At 43.9% G+C, this 24262-nt stretch overlaps 1 protein-coding gene across 1 annotated transcript in view; it reads left to right on the top strand.

Moving 5' to 3' along the window:
* Positions 1–2399: 2399 nt before the first annotated feature.
* Positions 2400–24262, top strand: part of ABL1 (ABL proto-oncogene 1, non-receptor tyrosine kinase) — a gene marked incomplete at its 3' end in the record, with an annotated part of 115198 nt that continues 93335 nt past the window's right edge. Inside the window, exon 1 of the mRNA XM_083721357.1 lies at positions 2400–4925. Coding sequence (XP_083577483.1) covers positions 4790–4925 — 136 coding nt within the window. The 5' untranslated portion in view covers positions 2400–4789. The remainder of the gene's footprint in view (positions 4926–24262) is intronic.

Here is a 24262-nt window from a genome sequence, read left to right as displayed (position 1 = left end):
CAGTTGGAGGCAGTAGATGCTTCTGAATAGCAATTGCTGAAAACCACAGGAGAGGAGAGTCCTCTTGTGCTTGGCCATTGTGAGAACAGGATGCTGGACTAGATGGTCAACTGGCCTGATCAAGCAGGCTCTTCTTATGTTCTTATGGAGACGAGCTGGATATAAATAATAATAATAATATTGGGCCTAATGAATCAGATTATTGGTCTATCTAATTCAATACTGCCTATGCTGACAATGTGTTTGGGGGGTTTCAGGCAGGAATCTTTCCCAGGCCTATTTGGAGATGCTGGGGGATCAAACCTGGGACCTTCTGCATGCAAAGCACAAGGACTGAGAAAGATTCTGCCATGTGATTGTGGAGGCCTTTGTTCCTCTCATAACACTGACCGCAAAGCCAAGCCACTCTGGCTGGGGCAGACTCCCTATCTTAAATCACTGGCAGTTGGCATCAGCCACATAGATGCATGGGCCACTGTTCTGAAACCAAAAGCATTTCTGACAGTAAAAGCTGAGAAAGACCAGCGATTCTGGAGAATGACCACCAGTCACTGCTATGACAGATAGTACTGACTGGTAGCTTTGTATGTTTCCATAGCTGGGTGTGAGGGGAAATTCAGGATGGAGAATGGCAAGCTATCAGCAGTGGCATGGAGTCTGTCCCCCACCTACCAAAACGTAGAATAGGTAGAGCATGAACCTCTTAATCTCAGGGTCATAGGTTCGAGTCCCACATTGCATTGCAGGGACTTGGAATAGATGACCCTTGTGGTTCCTTCCAACTCTACAATTCTATGGTACAGTCGTACCTTGGTTCTTGAATGGAATCTGTTCCGGAAGTCCATTCAACTTCCAAAAAATGTTCGAAAACCAAGGCACGGCTTCCGATTGGCTGCAGGAGCTCAATCGGAAGCTGTGGAAGCCGCATCGGACGTTTGGGTTCCAAAGAACGTTCACAAACCAGAACACTCACTTCCGGGTTTGCGGTGTTCGGGAGCCAAAACGTATGAGTACCAAGGCGTTCAACAATCAAGGTACAACTGTAATGTTTTTAAATCAGGCCCATTTGCATTGGAAAATCTTCCAGTACCCCTAGAGAGTGATTTAGGCATATTTATTTGGTAGGTGTTTAGTAAACAAAGTCTCAAGCTTTGGAAACGCTAAGCTTGCCTAATACTGTATTCACAATAACAAGTCATGCCTTGACTTAAGTCATGCCTTGCTAAATTTTCCAGAGTTCTTTGAGAATGTCAACAAGCCTGCAGCGGGGGTTTGTGTATTTGATCCATAGATTTTGTGTACTTTTGACTTTGAAAAACAGCTTGGAACCTCAAGTCTGATATCTGTTATACAGTACTCACATACATGCTGGGACTAAGCCCCACCCCCTTGATGTCATCCATAGGGCTCAGCAGGGATTTTTCCAGGGGGGTTCCCCAAAGTAAACTATGAAGGGGGAAGAAGCAGGCTAGTTTCTTTAAAAACCAACCACCACCACCATAATAGTGCCCCTATATTTTGCCTTAAAATATAAAAAAGCTTCTAAAAATGCTTACACGTACTTTTTAAAAATGGAAGCTGGAAATTTGGCGATTGTGTGTGGGATGCCCCCCTTGCAGATGCCCTAAGGTTGCTCACACGTATACATGCCCAGGCTTTGAACACTCCACCAAGATATCTAATATCAATTTACCTGGGAGTAAATGGTTGAACACAATGAGTGCCCATAGGAAAGTTCTTTGGGGGACGGACGGACGATGTAAAACACTAAAGAAGAGAGAGCAGGCTAATTTCTCTCACAAAAATGTAAATAATTTCCTTTTAGTGAGGTAGGCTCAGACCTCCTATAATTTTATCAATGTGTAATTCTTTTTATCAGTGTCTAATTGCTTTTCCCTCCTGTTTTTATCTGTTCTTATTTTTAGCTGTAAGCCACTTTGAGTCCTTCTCAGAGAAACAGGCAAGGTGTGTGTGTGATACACACACACACACACACACACACACACACAGTATACTTGGGTTTAATGCTTGTATGATTGTTCTCGTAAAAAAAAAAAAAGCAATCAGTAAGTGCAATTAATAATTATGGGTTGTATCCAATGCTAGTCCTACTTTAGAGTGGACCCACTGAAATGAAACCTGTTAGTTAATGGCATGGGCGTCATTAACCAGACCCACTTGAATCAACCTGCTCTAAGTAGGACTTACCTGGCTGCAAACATACCTTTCAATAGGTCTACTCTGAGTAAAAATGACATCTACATCTTTTGCCTCATAGCTCAGCTTCTACAAATGCTAGAGACTTGCTTTTTTTTTTTTAAAGGAAACCCTGAGATCTCTCTCCCTCGCCCTCTTGAGTAAGAGGCCCCCCTGCACCCTCCCCAGCCTCCCCTTCCCTTCTCCCTGGTCGGGCCGCTGTCCCTGCGAGCTCCTCCCCTCGCGCCGCTGCTGAGAAGGCGGCAACAATGAGCCTCCTCTGCAGACCGGTTCCCTTCCCATCATGGCCGCTACCGGGTGGCCGCCGCCGCCGCCGCCCAAGTGCTGGCTGGCTGACACTGACTGACTGGACCCAGCAGCCCCAGGACGAAGCAACCCCCAGCCTCCGGGGCTGGAGGGCCGGGAGGGCGTGGTGTGTGGGCGCGCGTGTGTGGAGAAGCAGGGAGAGCGGGGGGAAAGCGGGGGTAGTGGGGCTGCCCAGGCGAGGAGAAGCGGTGGGAAGCCGCGCTGCGCCCCGTCAACGTCGCTTCGGGCCTGCTCTGAGCCACCTCCCCTTCCACCCCGCTCAATTCCTCCCCTTCGTTCACTTAACGCAAGCTGAGACCCCCTTTCTCCCCCTCAGTTCGAGACCTTCCCTTCTCTCCCCTCCCCATTGGAGACCCCTTTTCTCTCGGTCGAATCTGAGACTCCCCCACGCTTGCCCCCTCATTTGAGACCCTCTTCTCCTTCCCCAAATTGAGACCTTTCCTTCTCTCCCTCATTTGTGATCCCCTTCTCTTTCCCCGTTCCCAATTTTCTCTCTCGATTGTGTGTGTGTCCCGTCCCGTCAATATCTCTTTTCTACCTTTAAGGCTTTGGGATATATTTCCACCCTTCCCCGCTGTTTTCATAATTATTTTTTGGATATTTGGAGTCTTGTGTGCTGCTCTCCTTCTCTTTCCCCATTTCCCCCTCTTCCTCACATTTTCTGCAGGGAGTTGCACTATGTGTTCTCCTCAATCTCTCTTACACACCTTTTGGATAATTTTCTCCCTCACATTTTTTTTTTTTTAATTCAGAATCTGTGACTTTCCCCCACTTCCCCATTGTTATTCATTTTAACTTTTACCCCTCCTTCCCTTTCAGGACTTTGATTTCCATTTAACTGAAAGAAGCTTTAATTAACACCGCCCCCGCCCCGCCCCCCAAAAGTAATAGGAATTTTCATTCTCCTCCTTCCTTCTTCATACGGACTCTGTATTCCTCAAAATTTTGTTTTCCTGCCTCTCCTCTTCCACTTGGGGGGTGAGAGGGGAGATTCCCTCTTTGCTGACAAGCCCTCGTTCTCCATTCCACACATTTTTCATTCCATCTGTGTTTCCTCTTCCCCTCAGTCCCTTTCCCTTTCTATGTAGACTATGATTGCAAACAAACACTCTCTAACTCCCTGACTTTCTCCTGGTATTCAGCTTCAGGTGGTCTCAACTTTTCGGTAGATTTTGGATGCTGGGTGGGGATGTGGGGTGCTCTACTGCTTCAGAGTTGACTGTGCAAACCCCACTAATCCTCAATTTGATCTCTTTTCGGGCATTCTGGGTGTCCTTTCAGTCTTTGGTCAGTTTTTTGTTTTTGTTTTTTTTGCTGGAGTTGATCCGAAGCATCTGCCTTCCCAAGGAATATCCCGAGAAACCTTTGCGAAGCAGCCGAACTGGGATGAAGCTGGCTTGGTCATGCTTATATGTGAAAACCCTCCTCCTGCGGTGCAGATTTGACCTACCACCTCCCTCCATCCTGGAGTTGTGACTCCTGTGTCAGGTGACATTCGTATATTTATGTGATCAGGTCAGGAGCATCTTAATCTCCCTTTTTGCTGATGACTTTAATATTTGCTTCTTCAAAATGACCCCCTCCTGCACAATTACGCATTTCACTTTCACTGGGACATTAGAGAAGTGCCACTGGGTGACTTGTGACTTTTGCTATGGGACAGGTAGAGTCTGGCACAGACCATGAAGTCCACTGAAATATTCCACTTTCCGTGGAACCCAACTACAGAGCCTCAGAAATTGTTAACTGCTTTATGCCTTTTTTGTGATCAGGGGAAGAATAAATGACCTTATCACACAGACACCTTTCTTTCAGACTTGAATAATACTTGAAAGCCAAATGCTGCCTGTTTTTTTGGCCGGTGAGAACTAATTGCTATGCAAAAGAAAAGAAAAGAAAAGAAGAATTTTGATACTGATCTGCAGCAAAATGACCTCTCCCTGCCCTGGGTGAGATCTAGTATCAGCTCACCCAGTGGAAGATCGGGGACAAGACTTCTTCTTCCCCTCTTCACTTAGAAAACTTAAAAAAATAAATAAATTAGTGGCTTTTGCGGCTGCCAAGTGGAACTTCTAATATAGTGTTCCGAGAAACAAGCAGTGTCTGGAAAAATGTGCTCTGCCTCTTGACTTGAACCGCATGCCTTGAGTGATCTGGTCCCCGTCCCACGCTACCCCCAAGGAACACACTTCCTTGTGAAGGTATCTCTGCCAATCTGGAAGGTTGGTGTCTTCTCAGGTCGGGACCACCCACCTTTCAATACTTTATGGGTCAGCAGCCTGGAAAAGTTCTTGGGGACCAGCGGAGGCCGAGTCTGCCCACACTTCACTTTATCAAAGGCCCAGGGAGGAAGGAAGCATCCAGGCATGGGTCTGCCCACTGCAACGTCTTTCTGGTTCACGGTAAGGGCTTCCATCTGTGTCTTAATTTTAACTCCTTTTTCCATGCAAAAAATAATCGCGTAATTTGCATTCAGTGTTTTAATCTGTTTGCAAATGTAGCAAAAATATTAATTTGTGGAAGTGTATGACACATGGAATTAAGAGAACTGGAGGTTTGTACAAATGGGTCTGCTTTATTAATACTACATACCACATTCGACATTTGAGCAATTGAGGCATTTGGGGGTTCTGATTCTGGTGGAGATTCTGATGAAACCAAGTCCTGTGTTTTCAGGTTGAAGGCTTCTGTGTCATGTGACACCTTATAAATTGTAGCTGTATTCGCACCCACTAGGTTGTGGGATTCATTTTCATATAATAATGGTAGGTAGCAATACGTAAAATAAGAGGTCACTTTTTTGTGAGAGGTTGGAATTTAGAGAGAATGCCGTGGGTGTCATTCACAAAATGATGGCCATGGAGTGTTTGGCATAACACAAAATGGGTTATTTCCCAATATCTTTTCTGAGCACCATAAAGGTAAAGGTAAAGGGACCTCTGACCATTAGGTCCAGTTGTGACCAACTCGGGGGTTGCGGTGCTCATCTCGCTTTATTGGCCGAGGGAGCTGGCGTACAGCTTCTGGGTCATGTGGCAAGCATGACTAAGCCGCTTCTGGCGAACCAGAGCAGCACATGGAAACACTGTTTGCTTTCCCGCCGGAGCAGTACCTATTTATCTACTTGCACTTGACAGGCTTTTGAACTGCTAGGTTGGCAGGAGCTCTGAGCACCATAGGAGGAACCAATAGGCACAGTGGAGTCTGCAGGCACCATGTTGATGACTACCAAATAAAAGAAAGAAAGAAAATATCTAGTGGTTTTCAGACTTCTCACCAGGGGACCCTTTCCATGTTGATCTGATGATTTTCTGTATGTCTCCTGTGGAATCTCTGACTGCAGCAGGGAATTCTGAGTGATGTTTTAGGATGCACTCTCAGTTCATTTGGGGCCCTGGCTGAGCCTTTGTGCTGTCCTTGCATGAACAACATGCTTTACTTTAAGGACTACCTGAGGCCTTATAACCTAGCCTGCTTACTTAAGTCAACCAAAGAAGTGCTAATGGGCATTGAATATCAAAACCCCCATGCTGTGGAACACTCTTTTGGCAGAGATTCAACAGGAACCCTTGCTGTTGACTTTCAGGTGTCTTTTGAAGACTTCTGTAGATGCTTATCCGCCAGTGCAGTTAACAAAAAACCTCTTGAGTAGCCAGTCATTTTAATGATAGTTTTACATTGCATTTATAAGTTTTTGAGTTGCTGTACAGTGCCCTGATGTTTTGGGAAGAGTTGGCATGTAATTATTTTTGTAAATATTAAATAACACACAAACTACACTCTAAAGCTTACCTTATTCTCCCCTGTGGCTTCACATTGCAAAAGAAGATTGGCAATGGAGGTCTGGTTGTATTCCAGGAAGGATCAATGGCAACTAGTGATGATGGGTATGTTCTGCCTACACTATTGGAGGCAGTATGCCTCTGAATACCAGTTGTTGGGAATTGCAAGTGGAGAGAGCTGCTGCTCTGCTCATTTCTGGCATGTGGGTTTTTCATTGCGGCATCTGGTTGGCCCCCGTGAGAACAGGATGGGCCCCTCTTGGCCTGATCCAGCAGCCAGTTTCCCCTTAAGGAGATCTGTTATGGTAGCAGAACCTCCATGCCCGTCTGATCCAGTAGGGCTCATTTTACAATACTGATACTTTATACAGGTGGTTGTGGTGATGAAGTACAGTTACTTGGACATGATGTGGAGGTAGCAGGACTTCTTTCATACTGACCAGTAGATAGTCCTGACAGTTGCACATACAAAATGATGGAGAGGCAAATCAAATTCAGAGATCCACTGTGATGTATCAGTTAGAGTTTTGGACATTGACCTGTGGGAGCTCCCCATTCAGCCATGAAGCTCACTGGGTGTGACCTTGGGCCAATCACTGTCCCTTTCTCTCTCTCAGCCTATAACCTACCTCACAGGTTGTTTCGTGCAGATGAAATGAGCAGGAGGGAGACCCATGTATATCACCTTGGAGAAAAAAGGAGGGTATAAAAAATAAAAATAAAAATAAATCTGCAATCCAAATGCTGGGTCCCCTCCACCAGAGGGAGCCTACAAAATTATGCATTCCCAATTGTTTAAATAAAAAAAGTCATTTATCTGACCAGACCTTAAGTAGGCTGAGCCCAGGTGAAAGTTTCTCGTCAGCACAATATGGGGAGAGGAACAAATCTCCTTTTTTGTATGTGCTGCTTTTCAGGAAGCTGAGCTCATCTGTTTGTTGTAACTGAAGGTGGAGTTCAAGGTTCCGGCTCCATCGCTTGTGGAATCCATGGATATCTGGGCTGAAAGGAATGAACTCATGGTCCTAAGAGACTTGTAATATGTGTTACAAAGTGGAGGAATCCAGAGTTCATCAGTAACACGCACACAGAGAGGGAGAGAACTGGTGTGCCTAAAGCTGCCACTATCCAAGTCTCTGTATCTCTTGTATAAAAAATATTAAATCAGAATACAAGATTGTAATGTTAAGAATAAATGGGAGATGGCCTGGTGTGAAAATGATCTGCAGAATCATACTTTATACCCATGAGAGATGTTGCCTGCAACTCCTTTCTAGAATCTGCTGAGCTTTGAATTGCTTAGATGTGGTCGTATCTGGACCATGACAGTATTAAGAGATGCTCTAGGGATATAAAAACATTGGAAGCTGTCTTGTTTAGAGTCAGATCATGGTCCCATCTAGCTCAGTATTGTCTACACTGCCTGGCAGTGGCTCTGCGGGGTTTCAGGCAAGGGACACTCCCAGCCTCTGTATTATATGCAGAAACTACACGTGAATCTGATGATACAGTTTGATTGTGGATTTTGTCGGTAAAGAGCCCAGGAATACCATGTAAACTTCCAGTGTAGACGCAAAGTGGGCTGGTGTCTTAACCATTACTAGGAGACATAAGAGTGCTTTAAATACTTTTATGGCCACTAGGCATTCTTCTGAGTATCAGTTGCTGAAAGCCATGGGGCAGGGAATCCTATTGTGCTCATGTCTTGCTTGTGAGCCTCCCATTGGAGCATCTGGTTAGCCACTATGAGAACAGGATCCTGGGTCATTGATCAGATCTGTCAGCTAGGCTCTTCTTATGTTCCAGGCCCACTGTCAGAAGCTGTATGACTCTGAATGCCAGTTGCTGAGAATTTGATAGATTTTGATTTTATATTTGTATTCCACTTTTCCAACAACAATCACATGCATGGGGAGTGTTTATCTTGTGCTCAGATCCTGCTTGAGGATTTCCCATTGGGGCATCTTGGTGGCCATTGTGAGAACAGGATGCTGGACTAGATGGGTCACTGGTCTGATCCAGCAGGGCTCTTCTTACATTCCTCTGGCTTCTCCAGATGAATTGAAGGTGAATGAGTTGGTCATGACCACAGATTTTGATTGAGTAGCAAAACATCTGGAGACACCTTTTACCAAGCAGTGTGTTGAAGAATGGGTATGATATGCGCTAAGATGTTTGAACCAAGGTGTTCTGGTGGTGGTGATAATGCACACAAAGAAAGACACACGTCTTTTTTACAGGAATCTGTTGTGAGATGTCCACAGGGTGGCAGGAGGAGGCTGTGCTGGATGCAAGTGGGAAGCATTGCCTGAATAAACTGTCACAATAGGTGGTACAGTTTATAGGTGAGGGAAGCTCAGGCCCCTGGGCTGAATCCATCTCTCCAGACCTCTCTATCCAGCCCTGGGATATCTCTCCAGGCCCTACTCTACAATTCTATGATTGAACGATTCAGGCCCATTTCACCATTCTGCTCCCTCCTTGATTGTCTTTACTTGGCTGCAATGTATCCTTGGACTGTGACAATGCATCTCTCTCTTTTCTGGATGGAGGTGTGCATGTGTGTGTTTTGGCCACAACATAAAACATGAAAGTGCTAAAGAGTTGGGATTATGCTATCCCAGTATTGCTGTGCCTTTCCCTCCTGTGGAAGATTGTCATGGCTGTTGCTGGAAAGAGCTGTCTCAATTTTTATAAAGGAATATAGAAAACTGCTTTATGCTGAGCCAAACCATCCAGTTCGGTACTGTCTACAATGACTCCAGGATCTCAGGTAGGGAATCTCTACCAACTCTACCTAGATGTACTGCTAAGGCTTGGACCTGGGGCCTTCTGCATGCAGGACAGATGCTGTACCAATGAACTATGGCCCCTTCCCCAAATGAGAGAGGGAAAGTGCCTATACTTCCAAACCCTTCTGCTTTTGGTTTTGAAAATGTGTTCCAGAAACTGAGGGGTTCCTAGAAGGTTTTCAGGGATTCCTCTGTGGATGGTAACTAGGAGCTTATATATATATATTTGATGCTATTAAACTTGTCCCCACCCCACACATGCATAGGGGAGTGTTAGGCAGGATGTAGGTCAGACTCTGCCTTCAAACAAGCAACAGTAAAGGCCCCATAAGCCTAGCCAGCGCCCTGCATGAATGGTCCAAAATGAACAAGGGAAGGAGCGACTCTCCTATGAGGAAAGGTTTCAGTGTTGGGGGCTTTTTTGTTTAGAGAAAATTTGACTAAGAGGCAACCTGATCTAGGTTTTTAAAATTATCCCTGGCATGAAGAGAGTGGATAGAGAAAAACTTTTCTCCCTCTCTCAAAACACTAGAACTTGTGCGCATCAAATAAAGCTGAATGTTTGAAGTTTCAGGACAGAAAATAATGTACTCCACACAGTAGTTAAACCGTGGAACTCACTCGCACAGGAGGCAGTGATAGCCACCAACTTGGATAGCTTTAAAAGAGGATTAGACAGATTCATTGAGGAGAGGGCTGTTGATGGCTACCGGCCATAATGGCAGCAATCAGACTCCATGGTCGGAGGCAGTAATGCTTCTGAATATTAGTTGCTGGAAACTTCAAGAGGGGACATTGCCCATGTGCTCAGGTCTTGGTTGAGGGTTCCCCATTGGGGCATCTCATTGGTCACTGTGAGAACAGGATGCCAGACTTTGTTGTTTAGTCGTTTAGTCGTGTCCGACTCTTCGTGACCCCATGGACCAGAGCACACCAGGCACTCCTGTCTTCCACTGCCTCCCACAGTTTGGTCAGACTCATGTTCGTAGCTTCGAGAACACTGTCCAACCATCTCGTCCTCTGTCGTCCCCTTCTTCTTGTGCCCTCCATCTTTCCCAACATCAGGGTCTTTTCCAGGGAGTCTTCTCTTCTCATGAGGTGGCCAAAGTATTGGAGCCTCAGCTTCAGGATCTGTCCTTCCAGTGAGCACTCAGGGCTGATTTCCTCCAGAATGGATATGTTTGATCTTCTTGCAGTCCATGGGACTCTCAAGAGTCTCCTCCAGCACCATAATTCAAAAGGATAAATTCTTCGGCGATCAGCCTTCTTTATGGTCCAGCTCTCACTTCCATACATCACTACTGGGAAAACCATATGGACCTTTATTGACAAGGTGATGTCTCTGCTTGATCCAGCAGGAAGGCTATTCTTATACCCTTAAGAGTTAACAGTGAACACTTATCTCTTTAACTTCTACTCATTAATTTGATTGTGGGTTTTGTTTCAAGGTTTTTTTTAACAATGGTTAAATCTGGTGAAGGGAACAAGTGGGTACAGCAGTGAAGTTGCTGGTGCTCCTGTGTGAGTCCCAGCCTTCATTATCTCTTGGACCAATCATTGTTCCTCCTTTCCTCTTTGAAGGATTTGGAATTCATGTGCCAGGAGGGTAGGAGGATAGCTTCAGTTTGGAAGTGGTTCAAGTTTCTGCCGGGAGAATTTCTCTTTACGATAAACTGCACGCGTCCCCCAAAACCATCTGTGTTGACAGCGTGATGTGTTTAATGAGCCAGCAACGGGCAGCATGTTGCGTTCCTGATTTCATTTGCTCCTCATTAAAGAGTTGACACAGGACAGGCATGTGCAGTTGTCCCCCCACCTTTTTTTGTTTGTTTTAAGGCTATACTTGCCTGCTGTTCGTTTAAAAACCCTGGATCCTTTACTTCAGGACTGGAGTGACTGCTATGAGGAAAGTTTGCAGCATCTGGAGCATTGTAGTTTATAGAAAAAATGAGTAAGAGCAACATAGTAGATAATGTTTATAAAATTATACATGGCATGGAGTAACGTTTTTATTCCTGTCTCATAATGCTAGAACTCATTGGCATCCAATGAAGCTGAATGTTGGAAGATTCAGGACAGATCAAAGAAAGGCTTTCACTGTGCAGCACAGAGTTACTGTGGAACTCATTTCCCCAGTTGCTGGGAACCACAGAAGGCAAGAGTTGCTTTGCCATCATGTTCTGCTTACCTCTGTAGGAGGCAGTTGGTTGCCCACTGTGAGAACAGGATTCTGGACTACATGAGCCACTGGTCTGATCTAGCAGTCTTGTCTTATGTTTTTATGGTTTTCCAAACTTTTGAACTCATAGACCCCTTGGTGAGCTTTTAAAGTTGCCATTGGTCCCCAATCCAAATTCTTAGTGATGAAAATGAAATAAAGTTAAGAAATAACAACATCTAATCAACATTTATTCATCTTCAACCACAGTTACAAGGAATAATAAATGTAAAGAAAATAAGGAAGTAAAACAATTGAAAATAATGATGATACCATACCACTTTGGACCTTAGAAGAACATTGCTGGAACATTGCAGGCAAGTGGTCCATCTAGTCCAGCATTCTTTTCTCACAGGGGCTGACCAGATTCCTCTGTGGAAAACCATAGATCAGGACCTGAATACAAGAACACTCTCTCTTCCTGCAGTTTCTAGCAACTGGCTTTCAGAAACATTACATTATCCATGCACTATATTTCTGACACAGTTCCAAGTTAAAGTTTTTGCACTGTATGAAGTCAATGAGAAAAATGTATAGGCTGGTATTTTGATGCCAGTGAAGACAGGTGGGCACCGCAAAACATTTTCATGTATGAGGAACATCCATCCCATGATAAATGCATGTCTGGAAATGCCCTGGGCAAATTAAAATGAAAGACAGTTTTCATTTGACATCAGAAAGAGAATAAAGATTACCACTGACATTCATGATGGGGTTTTAAGCTCGCTCTCAATTTTTGAAATGCCTTCCCAATGACAGATATCTCTCTTGACACTACCTCCTTGAACTTTGCCAGCTTACCATTTGCTGGCAGTCAATTTTCTCCTGGTTCATCCATTATAGTACATATTTCTCTATTTAGAAATAACAAACCTCAAAACAATCTGAAAAACTAGATTTCAGCGCAAACACTTTTACCTAATGTTTCTCTCCCCCACTCCTTAGAAGATCCATGTTATTTAGGCTGCCCTATAAATAAAGCTTAGTCATCCTTTTTACGCTTGTCAGAAATGATCTTGGTCTGCTTTTAAAAGGCTAGAAATGTTGTGTATTTGTGTATATATGTGTGTGTGTGTTTGTGTGTGTGTGTGTTTTAAAAATGGAGAAGGTTCTGCAATATTATCCTGCCTGAGAGCCAGTGGTTAAGAGCGGTAGACTCGTAATCTGGTGAACCGGGTTCGCGTCCCCGCTCCTCCACATGCAGCTGCTGGGTGACCTTAGGCTAGTTACACTTCCCTGAAGTCTCTCAGCCCCACTCACCTCACAGAGTGTTTGTTGTGGGGGAGGAAGGGAAAGGAGAATGTTGGCCGCTTTGAGGCTCCTTCGGGTAGTGATAAAGCGGGATATCAAATGCAAACTCTACTTCTCAGTTGAAAACCTCATTTTCTGAGAATCACAGCTTATGAGTGTGATTTAAATTGTTGAAACCTAAAGCTCTGTGTTAGAAGCTCTTAAGCTCGCCCCTTCTCTGGCTGTTTCTGAAATGTGGTCTTAATGATGACTACATCTCTTTACACTAGCTAATTAGGAGCTGTTTTAACTTGCTTAATTAGCACTGTTTAAAAGCTTGAAAGAAAAGAATAACCACCTGCATCTCTCCCCCCCTTTACAATAGCACCCAGTTTTCCTTAGATTGACTTAAGAGGACTGGTTCTTTTGTTCAAACTTACTCTTGATTGCTTTTAAAAGTTCTGGTATATTAGTGGAGATGAATTAGGTATGGGGAAACTTCGGCCATACAGATGTTGCTGAACATGTCTGTGGATGATGGGAGTTGTAGTTCAGCAATATCTGGAGAGGCAAATGTACCCCACACCTGAGATCAAGCTCCTGTGTTGGGAGAAGGAGAGCATTCTCTAAAGGGAATAGTGAGTGAGGGAGAAGAAGCTGGTGCACAATTCAGATTTGAGAACATTTACAAACCATCGTTTTTAGTTTTGTCGGCAATGGCAAGCAGTGGTTTGATCAAACCTGAGAGTCAGTCATTGACCTGGTTCAGAAAACCTTTCCAACCTTCATAAACCATAGTTTATGAAACCAGGATTGAGTACCAGGCTTTCATGCTCCTCCTCTATCTTCCTCCTCCCCTTCTATGTCGGCTTCAGTGCTTCCTATGTTATTATATATCGTGTCAGAGAGGGTATGGTAGAGTTGGAAAAGGTTCAGAAATAATGGTTCTGATTACGAGCTGCTGGAAGCCGCAGGAGGGGAGAGTGCTGCTTCTGTGCTTGATTCTTGCTTGCACTCTTACCACAAGCATCTGGTTCAACACTGAGAACAGGATGCTGGACTAGGTGGGCCACAGACCTGATCCGTCAGGGTTCTCCATATGTTCCTATAATCTTACAAGCTGCATCACAGGTCTGATTAGAATAAGTATATTTCTAGCAGCTGCTGCTGACTCTCAGCATTTTTAATGCCTCTCGCTGTAGAAGTCCAGGCATACTGAGGTTCAACTGGCAAACCTGCTGATGAGGTGTCAGGCAGGTACTGTTTAGTGGCGTTTAGAACCTAAAGACGGGGATAAAGGATTGCCCTGTGTGCAGCCTCTGGAAAGCTGTATAGAGCAAGAAAACATGCTTTCATCTTGGGTGAGACATTTGAGACTTTAAACTTGTTCCTTTCCTTAAAAAACACAACACCCATTACCGGTACTTATTGCAGCAAATAGTGACAGTAAGTAAGTAAGCCTAGTTCTGCTTTGTAAAGTGTTAGCAATATCAAAAGCAACATGATGGCCAGAAACAATTACAATGTGAAAAACTTTATGGAATAATTCAAAACATCAAAACTAACAAACTGAAGTCTCTGAAAGTCCTTAAATGAATCACGGTGCCAGACTTTACCTGGCGGAGAACAAGCTGTGAAGCTTTGTATAATCAGCAAATGTCCAATTCTGATGTCCAAATCTGAACTCTGAACAAGAGTTTTTACAGTTTTCCACATGGCTTAACTCCTTACATCCATCTTTATCTTTTTCGGGTCATCATAGCTGTGTTTCTTGTATTTTTTTGGATGTTGAGGTTATAAAACATAATGGCTTCCTTGCTGTTAAACCTCATAAAAAACCCACTGATTTTAATTCTCTATTACACTATTCTTTTCACCCCAGACGATTGAGGAACAACTTTCTTTATGGAAAATTTTTACGCCTTAAAAGAAATACCTCTTTTGACCATGATTTCCATAACAGTGCAGATATTCTAGCTCACTTTCTTCATTCCAGAGGATATCCTCCCACCATTGTCAACAGGTCCAAATATAAATCTCTTACGAAGGACTGGACGTTGCTTCTCAGTCCCTCAACCACCTCACAGTCTCAAAATCGCATTATAGGCTCATTAATAATAATAATAATAATAATTTTTATTTATACCCCGCCCTCCCCAGCCAAGGCCAGGCTCAGAAAGGCTTACAATAAATAATAAAAACAAGTAGAATGATTACAACTTAAAAACAAAATTAAAATACAACATTAAAATATTAAAATAAATGTAGTCTCATCGCAGGAGGAGAAGGAAAGGAAAAAAGAAAGAGAGGGAGGGAATCAAATTGGCTCCAAGCCAAAGGCCAGGCGGAACAACTCTGTCTTACAGGCCCTGTGGAAAGAAATCAGGGCCCTGGTCTCATGAGGCAGAGCGTTCCACCAGGCCGGAGCCAGAGTTGAAAAGGCCCGGGCTCTGGTTGAAGCCAATCTAACTTCCTTAGGGCCCAGGACCACTAGGGTGTTGCTATTTATGGACCTTGAGGCTCTCCATGGGGCATACCAGGAGAGGCGGTCCCATAGGTACGAGGGTCCTAGGCCGTGAAGGCCTTTAAAGGTCAAAAGCAGCACCTTAAATCTGACCCTGTACTCTACCGGGAGCCAGTGCAGTTTGAAAAGCACTGGGTGAATATTTTCCCATGGCAGAGACCCCGTGAGGAGCCTCGCAGCATTCTGCACCCTCTGGAGTTTCTGGGTCAGCTTCAAGGGCAGCCCCGCGTAGAGCGAATTACAGTAGTCAAGCCTGGAGATTACCGTTGCATGGATCACTGTGGCCAGGTCGGGGCCGGAAAGGCAAGGGACCAACTGCTTGATGTCGCCTTGGCTGTTGCTGTAACTTGCGCCTCCATGGAAAGGGAGGCGTCAAGGATCCCACCCAAACTCTTAATGGAAGGCAATGGCACTAATTGGGCCCCCGCAAGAGAAGGGAGTTGGTCCCTCATCCCCATGCCATCCCGACCCAGCCATAGGACTTCTGTCTTCGAAGGATTTAGTTTCAATCGGCTCCCATGAAACCATCCAGCCACAGCTTCCAAGTATCTGGTCAGTGTGTTTGGGGCCGAGTCAGTGTGGCCATCCATCAGCAGATAGAGCTGAGTGTCATCAGCATACTGGTGACAGCCCAGCCCAAATCTCCGGATAATCTGGGCAAGGGGGCGCATAAAGATGTTAAAAAGCATCGGGGAGAGGAATGCACCCTGTGGCATTCCACACACCAAGGAATGGCGCAACAACATTTCCCTCCCTAGTGCCACCCTTTGTCCCTGACTAGAGATAAAAGAGCACAGCCAGTTACGGGCTATGCCCTGTATCCCCACGTCTGCGAGGCGGTGGTCCAGAAGATCATGATCGACCATGTCAAAGGCTGCTGACAAATCTAAAAGGATCAGCAGTCCTGACCCGCCTCGATCCAGTTGTCTACGGAGATCATCTGTTAGGGTACACTATTAGAATACACTACTCATGCAGACAGAATTATTAGAATTATATGCAAACATTGGCATGTACTCTGGAATGTACCAGGTTGTAATGAATTTCCTTTGATCGGCCTGAGACGGACCAAATCAGTTAAAGATATGTTAGTACAAACGGATATGAATTCCAAAAGAATTATAACTCGTACCATTAGCACTTCTGGGCCCACTGGTCACCCTAAATGTGGCAGATGTTCATCTTGCCCATTTTCTTTACAGACTAAAGAAATTTATGATGAGAAAACCAATTTCAGATTTGTTATTCGTCAATTTAGTACATGTCAGACCAGAGACGTGGTCTACCTTACTCAATGTCCTATTGTATATAGGCTCTGCCACTCAAGCAGTTGGAGTTCGGATTGGGGAACATTGCTCACGCATACGTAATGTCAGTAAGGAGGCACCTCTGGTAGAACATTTTGTTTCTCACAATCATTCAGACACGGATTTATTATTTACAGTTTTATGGGTGAATCAGAAGACAATTGGTATTAGAAAAGATTATGAGTGACAGCAAGAAGCCAGTTTTATTTTCATGTTTAAAACTATTCACTCAGAGGGACTTAACTATGAATTATACCTCAGTTGTTTTATTTGATTATCTGCATCTTTGCTGTTACTTTGTACTGTGTCTTTAAACTCGGTCTCCTTGTTATTACTGTCACCTGGGGTTGGCTATATATATTTTTCAAAAAATGTTGTCAGTAACAGTGACTGCATAATTGCATGAGCACTGTTCCAAAGTATTTTTCATTCTCATGTATATTATATCTATTCGAAAAAAGATTGGGCATGTAACCTTTTTATGTTACAGTTTATAATTTCTACACTGATTGAAGTTGTTGTTATGCATGTGCAGGTCATTGTTTGAATATTTTATTTTCAGTTAATGAAGAAATTACAAATCTTTCTACTTATGAGTGTTGAACTAATTGGCTGATGAAGAATTAAATGAAACAGTAGTTGTTATCCGGAAACACTGTTCAGCAGAGTTCAGAGTTGGACATCAGAATTGGACATTTGCTGATTATACAAAGCTTCAGAGCTTGTTCTCCGCTGGGTAAAGTCTGGCACCGTGATACATTTAAGGACTTTCAGAGACTTCAGTTTGTTAGTTTTGATGTTTTGAATTATTCCATAAAGTTTTTCACATTGTAATTGTTTCTGGCCATCATGTTGCTTTTGATATTAATGACTCATATTTTGCAACACAGGGGATTGTTTACTCATTGTAAAGTGTTAGAGCAAAGTTTGAAAGTTCCTGTGTGGTCAGTGTAATGTCATTGGGGCCAAATTTATGCCCCTTGGCAGAGGTATTTGAGTCCGCATTTGCATTTAGATCCTTCTTGTGGACTTCCCTTCTGGTGGCCAGTGTGAGGACAGGATGCTGGGCTAGATGGGCCATTGGCCTGATCCAGCAGTGTTCTTCTAATGCTATACGTACCTTCACTTCTGCTTCTTTTCAAAATAACAACTTAAGAGAGACAAGTGTTGATGGGCTTCAGCTACGTAGCTCAGTACTTCCAAAATTGGAACCTGACCTTATTTTAGTTAGGTTGACAGACCTTTGATGACATCCAGATGCTGGCATGATGCATCTTTTGAGGCCTTCTTGCTGGTTCTGAATCATCTTAGCCGTACCCATGAGTCACTATCCTAGCCTGTGAGTGACTTGTAGGCATGGCATATTCTGGGTAAGAGCAGCTTCTTGTGGTTAAAAAGAAAGCAGAAGGACTTGTGATGGGAACTTTACTTTTGGGAGACCAGGGGATCAGCCAGAAGAGCATTTTGCTATTGCTGTGTCCACAATGGCGTTTTTGGTTGGGCTTGGTTTAACACCAGTTAAGTGCAGCTGAGCTGAGGATCTGCACAGCAACTGTCTCAAACAGGTTAATGGCTTTAGTGTTTTCTGCCCTTTGGGAAGAGCTACATTGATTGGCTTGATAAGAAGTAGAGTCTGTGCAATTTCTGAGGCATGTGTGAGTTTCATGTGAGGTCGCTGGCACACACTTTTTCTCCATATGAACTGAGTAGAATGAAGGGGATGCCCTTAAAATAGAGTGTGTGGCCTGGGGAGAGATTAGAGGGTCAGGCAGAGAGACCTGGAAGCCACATTTGGCCCCTAGGCCGAAGCTTCCCCCTTCCTCCCTGCCTTCAAGCTTGGAGATTCTTTTTTATTATTTATAATTTATTTACTGCATTTATATCCCATTTTTTTCTGCGCAGAGCTGAACGTGGTGTACATGGTTCTAACACTCCTCATTTAATCCCTACAGCAACCCTGTGAGGTAGGTTAGGCTGAGAGAGGCAGTGACTGGCCCAGGGTCACACCCAGTGAGCTTCATGGCCAAGTGGGGACTTGAATCCTGGTCTCTCTAGTCCAGCACTCTAACCATGGCTCTCAAGCCTCATTGAAATAAGCTTTTCTTAAGCCTCATTGAAACAAGCATTAACTATACAAGACCATAGCAGCAACTCATCATCCAAATAGACAACAGGGAATCTGGGATTTTCTGCTCTTCCCTGGTGTGTTGGCTTTTGTATGAAAACATGCATGCTTGGCAAACAAGATGTGAAAGTGGATGAGAGGCTGGGAGAGTATGTCTAGCAGAGTGGCACACTCTCAATCCCTGCTGCTGTGTGTGTACAGTATTTGGTGCTGGAGTGGAAGAGCCCTCCTGTCCCCAGCTGTTTCTCCTGCACTGTCTCGCTCAGTAATAAGGCTGTGGAGAGGTCTCTGATTCCAGTATTCTCATAATACTCTGCTCCTCCCCAGCCTTTCCTTGTCCAGAACCTAACATGTGGAAATGCTGCTCAGAGTATATTCCAATATATTGCAGTGACACCCCCCTCTTTCTTCTTTAATCTGGGCTCAAGCTTGACTTCCTGATTTTTTGCTCATCATCTTGGCAGGCATCAGACTTGATTTTTTCCCTTTAAATTCCTGCAGCGTGCTTTGCATTTATAGGCAATTGGGAGCGATTTTACATTCATTGGCAAGCGATCTGTGCAGTTCTGTCAGGGTGGTGTTGTGGTTAGAGTGTTGGACTAGTCCCCACTGAGCCACGAAGTTCACTGGGTGACCTTTGGTCACAGTCACTGTCTCTTAGTGTGGACAATACAGTACTGGGCTACATAAACCAATGACTCAGTAGAAGGCACCTTCCTATGTGTCCATTTAATTCAGCTCTTTAGTCATAACTAAGACAACTATTTTTTTTTTTTTTGGTGGGGGGAAGGGTCATAGCTCAGTGGTAGAGCATCAGCTTTGCATGCAGAAAGTGCCAGGTTCAATTCCCAATGGCATATCCAAGTAGACCTAGGATACAGTCCTGTTCTGAAACCCTGGAGAGCCTTTGCCAGTCAGGGTTGGCAATACTGACCTAGGTGGACTAATGGTCTGATTCAGTACAAGACAGCTTCTGTCCAATCCTCATTGTGGTGCCTCTGAGACTGAGACTGTCCAGTTGCTGATAAGTGCTTAAAACAAATCATATTCCATTTTTACTACTGGAGGTATGAACGAGATAACAACAACAACAACAACAACAACAATAATAGTAATAGTAGTAGTAATAATATTTTTATTTGTACCCCACCCTCCATGGCTGGAGCTGGGCTCAGAGTGGCTAACATCATATAAATAATACAATATGCATAAAAACAAGCAATCAATCGATTAAAATGCATCCCAAAATTAATTAAAATAAAGTTAAAGTTAAAACTGTACAATTACAATCCTCAGGTTAAAATTGAAAGCGGTTAATACTTGCTAGGACTGACTGTTTCCAGTGATATTATAAGGACTTGTGAGCGGGCTGGGAAACCGCCTTCGTGCTTCTTCTTATACAAAGAAAAATGATGGTAACCCTTAATCCAAACCCTTCAAGCCTATCAATACTTACAGAATCATAGAACCATAGAATTGTAGAGTTGGAAGGGGACCCAAGGGTCATCTAGTCCAACGCCCTGTAGTGCAGGAATCTTTTGCCCAACATGGGGTGTGAACTCATAACCCTCAGACTAAGAGTTTCATGCTCTACCGACTGAGCTATCCCAGCTGCAGCTTCTTAAGTCACATTTAACTGTCTTTTCATTTAAAGTGCATTATGTGATTAGTTCACTGTGCCTGTTAATGACCACCACTCAACTGTTGCTGAAAGCTGTGTTCTAAAAGAAAAAGTGCCTGAAAGAGCTGGGGGGAGGTGGAGGAGGAGGAGAAAAAGATGGGAGAGAGAAGTGGGGTCCTTGAAATGGGGTCAGTCGTTAGCATTTCCAGGTAGGTTTAGGAAATACACCTATCTGAAATGATAGAGAGCCACTGCCAGTAATGCAGAAGTTCCCAGGTTCAGTTCTTAATGGAATATCCAGGTAGAGGTGGAGTTGATTTCACTGAAAACTGCTGCCAGTCAGAGTAAACAGTACTGAGCTAGATGAACCAATGTATTTGACTCATGCAGCTTCCCATATTCCTAAGGGACACACACACTCTCTCGCACACAAGCTCCTTATTCTTGGAACACACACACTTCTTATTCTGTCTGTGTTCCTTCACCACCTGTAGAACAAATATGTATTAGCACTGACCTGGATACCTGCGACACCTCCCCTCCCCACTGCTTTATTTAAATGAAGGAAATTGTAATGCATACAGGATCTGTGTTGAAGTTACCCCTTTGGCTCGAGGGTATTGACCAAAGTTGTTTTACCTGACTCATCTGTATGGTTGGATTGTCTTTTCTTGGGTAAAGTTCAAAGATGGACTTAGACAGGCTGTGGAGTGTGTGTGTGGGAGAGTTGTGCTTTTTTTTAAAAAAAAAAGCCTCTGAAAAGCCTGTGTTTTTCCACCACATTTCTATTATACCAGATGAGTCTTTGATTTCCACTTTGTGTTTTTTCCTCTGCCTGTTTGTTGAGATGTGACCTGCAGTTCACTGTAAGGATGGCAGTGTGATGGCGGCATCTTAATATAGGGCAGGTGCTCAAAAGCTCTGCGGCAAAACGCTCTCTTTTCTCTTGATTGATTTTCCTTTTCTTTTTTAAAAAAGAGGACACCTGCCAATATGGAACGTGTGTTGCTATCTATTTCTTACTACCTATCATAGAATCAAAGGAATGTTGGGTGGAAGGGATCCCAAGGCTCATCTAGTCTAACCTGCCACAATGCAGGAATTATAACTATGTGCCACTATTGTGGCACTGAGTGGGCGTTTCTGCAAAGCTAGGCAGGAGACAATCAAGAGAAAGTCATTATTCGTGCAGCACATAGTTAAACTGTGGAACTTCCTCCTGCAGGAGGTGGCAACAGTCACTACCTTGGAGGACTTTAAAAGAAGATTAGACAAATTGATGGAGGAATATGGATATGTTTTAGCTCCGTTGTTGGAGGCAGTAAAAACTTTTGAATACCAGATCCCAAAACCGCAGGATAGGAGAATGCTCTTGTGTCTTGGTCCTGCTTGTGGGTTTCCCAGAGGCATTATGTTGTGAGAACAAGGTGCTGGACTAGATCGGCTACTGGCATGATCTAGCAGCGCTCTTCTTAGGTTCTTATGATTTGGGTGGCCACATTTAATTTCAGTAGAGCCAGTGTGACGTAATGGTTGGAGTGTTGGACTATGACCTGGGAGATCTGGGTTTGTATCCCCACTCAGCCATAAAGCTCACTGGGTGACCTTGGGCCAGTCACCATCTTCTAGCCTAACCTACCTCACAGGGTTGTTGTGAGGAAAAATGAGGAAGAGGAGAAACATGTGCACCATCTTGAGCTCACTGGAAGATGAAGGTGGTATATAAATAACAATCAATCAATCAATCAATCAATCAATCAATAATATTCCTTCCCCTTCCAAGCAATTAGTATTTGTTTTATCTCCAAGCTGCAGCCCATTTCATTTTTTGTTATTTTTTTTTAGGAAATTCATTCCTGCCCTTGATTAAGCTCCACATAATAGCTTCCACTGCTCACTCATACATTCATTAAGAAGAATTAAACAAGGGCTGGCAGCCATTAGCAGAGAGCTAATAACCTCACCGCAGGAAAGCGCAGCAGCTTGGAATAAATGAACAGGAGCAGAAACAAATGAAATAACTTCATGGATTTATGTGTGACTAATTTGCTGCTTCTTTTTTTCACAAAAAAATGTCTGATTTACATGGATTTAGCACTCATGAAAAGAGCTGGATTGACAAGCTTTGAAGGACTGCTGTCAGTGGCTGTCAAAACAGATGCACAGACCAGAGAACAGACCGGGACTTGCCAATATCCCTGCAAAGTGACATGTTTCTACCATGGAGGGGGGCAGAGTTTTTGGTACCTCATTCGGTGCCTGCTCAGTTTGCCTTACAGCTGAGGCTGTCACCAAGGAGGCCTCTGTTTGGTGGGGCTCAGGGAGATGGCAGTAATGAGACCCATCGATTGTCTAGGAAATAGAGCATATATACCAATCTCATGTATATGGTTGGGCTCATAGAATTAGCGTCCTGGGACGAGTTTGAACATTGGTATTCAGAAGCATACTTGCTTCGACAGAGGAGGGATAATTTACAAAGAGCCATGCTAGATCAGGCCAATGGCCCATCTAGCCCATCATCTTGTTCTCACAGTGGCCAGCTAGATGCTTGTGGGAAACCCAAAAATAGGAGTTCAGCACATTAGCACTCTCCCCACCTGTGAAGAGGAAGGATATAGTCATCCTGGCTAGAAGCCATGGATTATCTCATCCTGCATGTGTGTTGTGTAGTGGTTAGAGTATCAAACTAGGACCTGGCAGTCCACTCAGCCATGATAGTTGTGAGGATGAAACAGGGAGAGTGGAAGAACCATGTACATCACCTTGAAGCCTTTGGAGGAAAGAAGTTGGGATATAAAAACAATAACGATAGTCGATTAGTTGAAGCCTCTTTTAAAGCCGTCCAATCTGGTGGTCATCACACAGTGCACTTGCGAGTCGCAATGTAACTGTATGCTGCGCAACGAAGTCCTTCCTTAAATTGTGTGTCCTGAATGGTCCGACGTTATGCATTGCCTTCTGAAATTGGGGCATATCCTATACAAGAGCATTGTAAATAGGTGCCCAAACTGTAGGGCCACAATTCTAAAGAACTGGGGATTGGGGTGTACCTTGAAAAACAATCCGTGATGTGGGCTCCAACAAACTTTCTTTGGCCCATCACAACAGTGCGTGTTGTGTGACATCAGGAATGTGTGGGGGAAAAGGTTCTGAGACGTGAATTCTTCTGCTGCACTCTTTCTCTGTGCAGTCCTCCACCACCACTTAATTTGTTTTATTATTTACTAAAATTAATTGGGAACCCAACAAATGAGCAAGTTTAAAGCATGCAACCTGGAAGGGATGTAATCCTAGGCCAATCTAAAAAATCAAACTTGTAATTAACCTAAATTTTTTTCCAGGTGAGTAATCTCTGCAGAGTACATATAAATCTAGGCTCACTATTCTTCAGGCGTGCTAAAATTAGCATGCTGACAGCATGTACCCACTCTCAGGGTGCAATCCTGAACAAGGATGTAAACCCCATTGAGCTCAGGGGTAGGAAATTGCATAGACTCGTGTTGCTGAAATCTGAGTTGCATGAAGTAAATCATAGCATTGTAGAAGAGACCTAAAGGTTCATCTAGTCTAACCCTTGCAAAGCAGAAATCAATGGTATGCTATTTAGTTTTCACAGGTTCCATCTGATGATAGTCCTACTCACAATAAATCCATTGAAATGGATGGCTGTGACGAACTCAGGTTCATTAATTTGAGTAGGATGCCTAAGTACAATTTAGTTGGATACCACCCTACATCTTAAAATAGTTACAAGCTTCCTGATGATAAATAATGTCTAAGCATAGCTATGCATTTATTTGCATGTTGATTTATTGCATTATAGCCCACCTTTTTCTCCAAGGAGTTCAAGGTGGTGTACTTGGTTCTCTCCTTCCTCATTTAATCCACATAACAACTCTGTGAGGTAGGTTATGCTGAGAGGCAGTGACTGGTCCAAGGTCACACCCAGTGAGCGTCATGGCTGAGTGGGGGGATTTGAACCATGATATTTCCCAGGTTCTAGTCTAATTCTGTATAACCACTGGCTTATAATTTTAGCCTTAGAGGAAATTCCAAACAAACTGCCCTAGGGTTGTTCTTGGATTTGTTACCTGTGATTCCTACATTGCGGGGGGTTGGACTAGCTCAGGGGTCAGC

This window comes from Podarcis gaigeae (assembly GCF_964106915.1).
Source record: "Podarcis gaigeae genome assembly, chromosome: Z".
NCBI classification, from domain to species: Eukaryota; Metazoa; Chordata; class Lepidosauria; order Squamata; family Lacertidae; genus Podarcis; species Podarcis gaigeae.
This window is presented reverse-complemented; position numbering and strand designations above follow the sequence as displayed.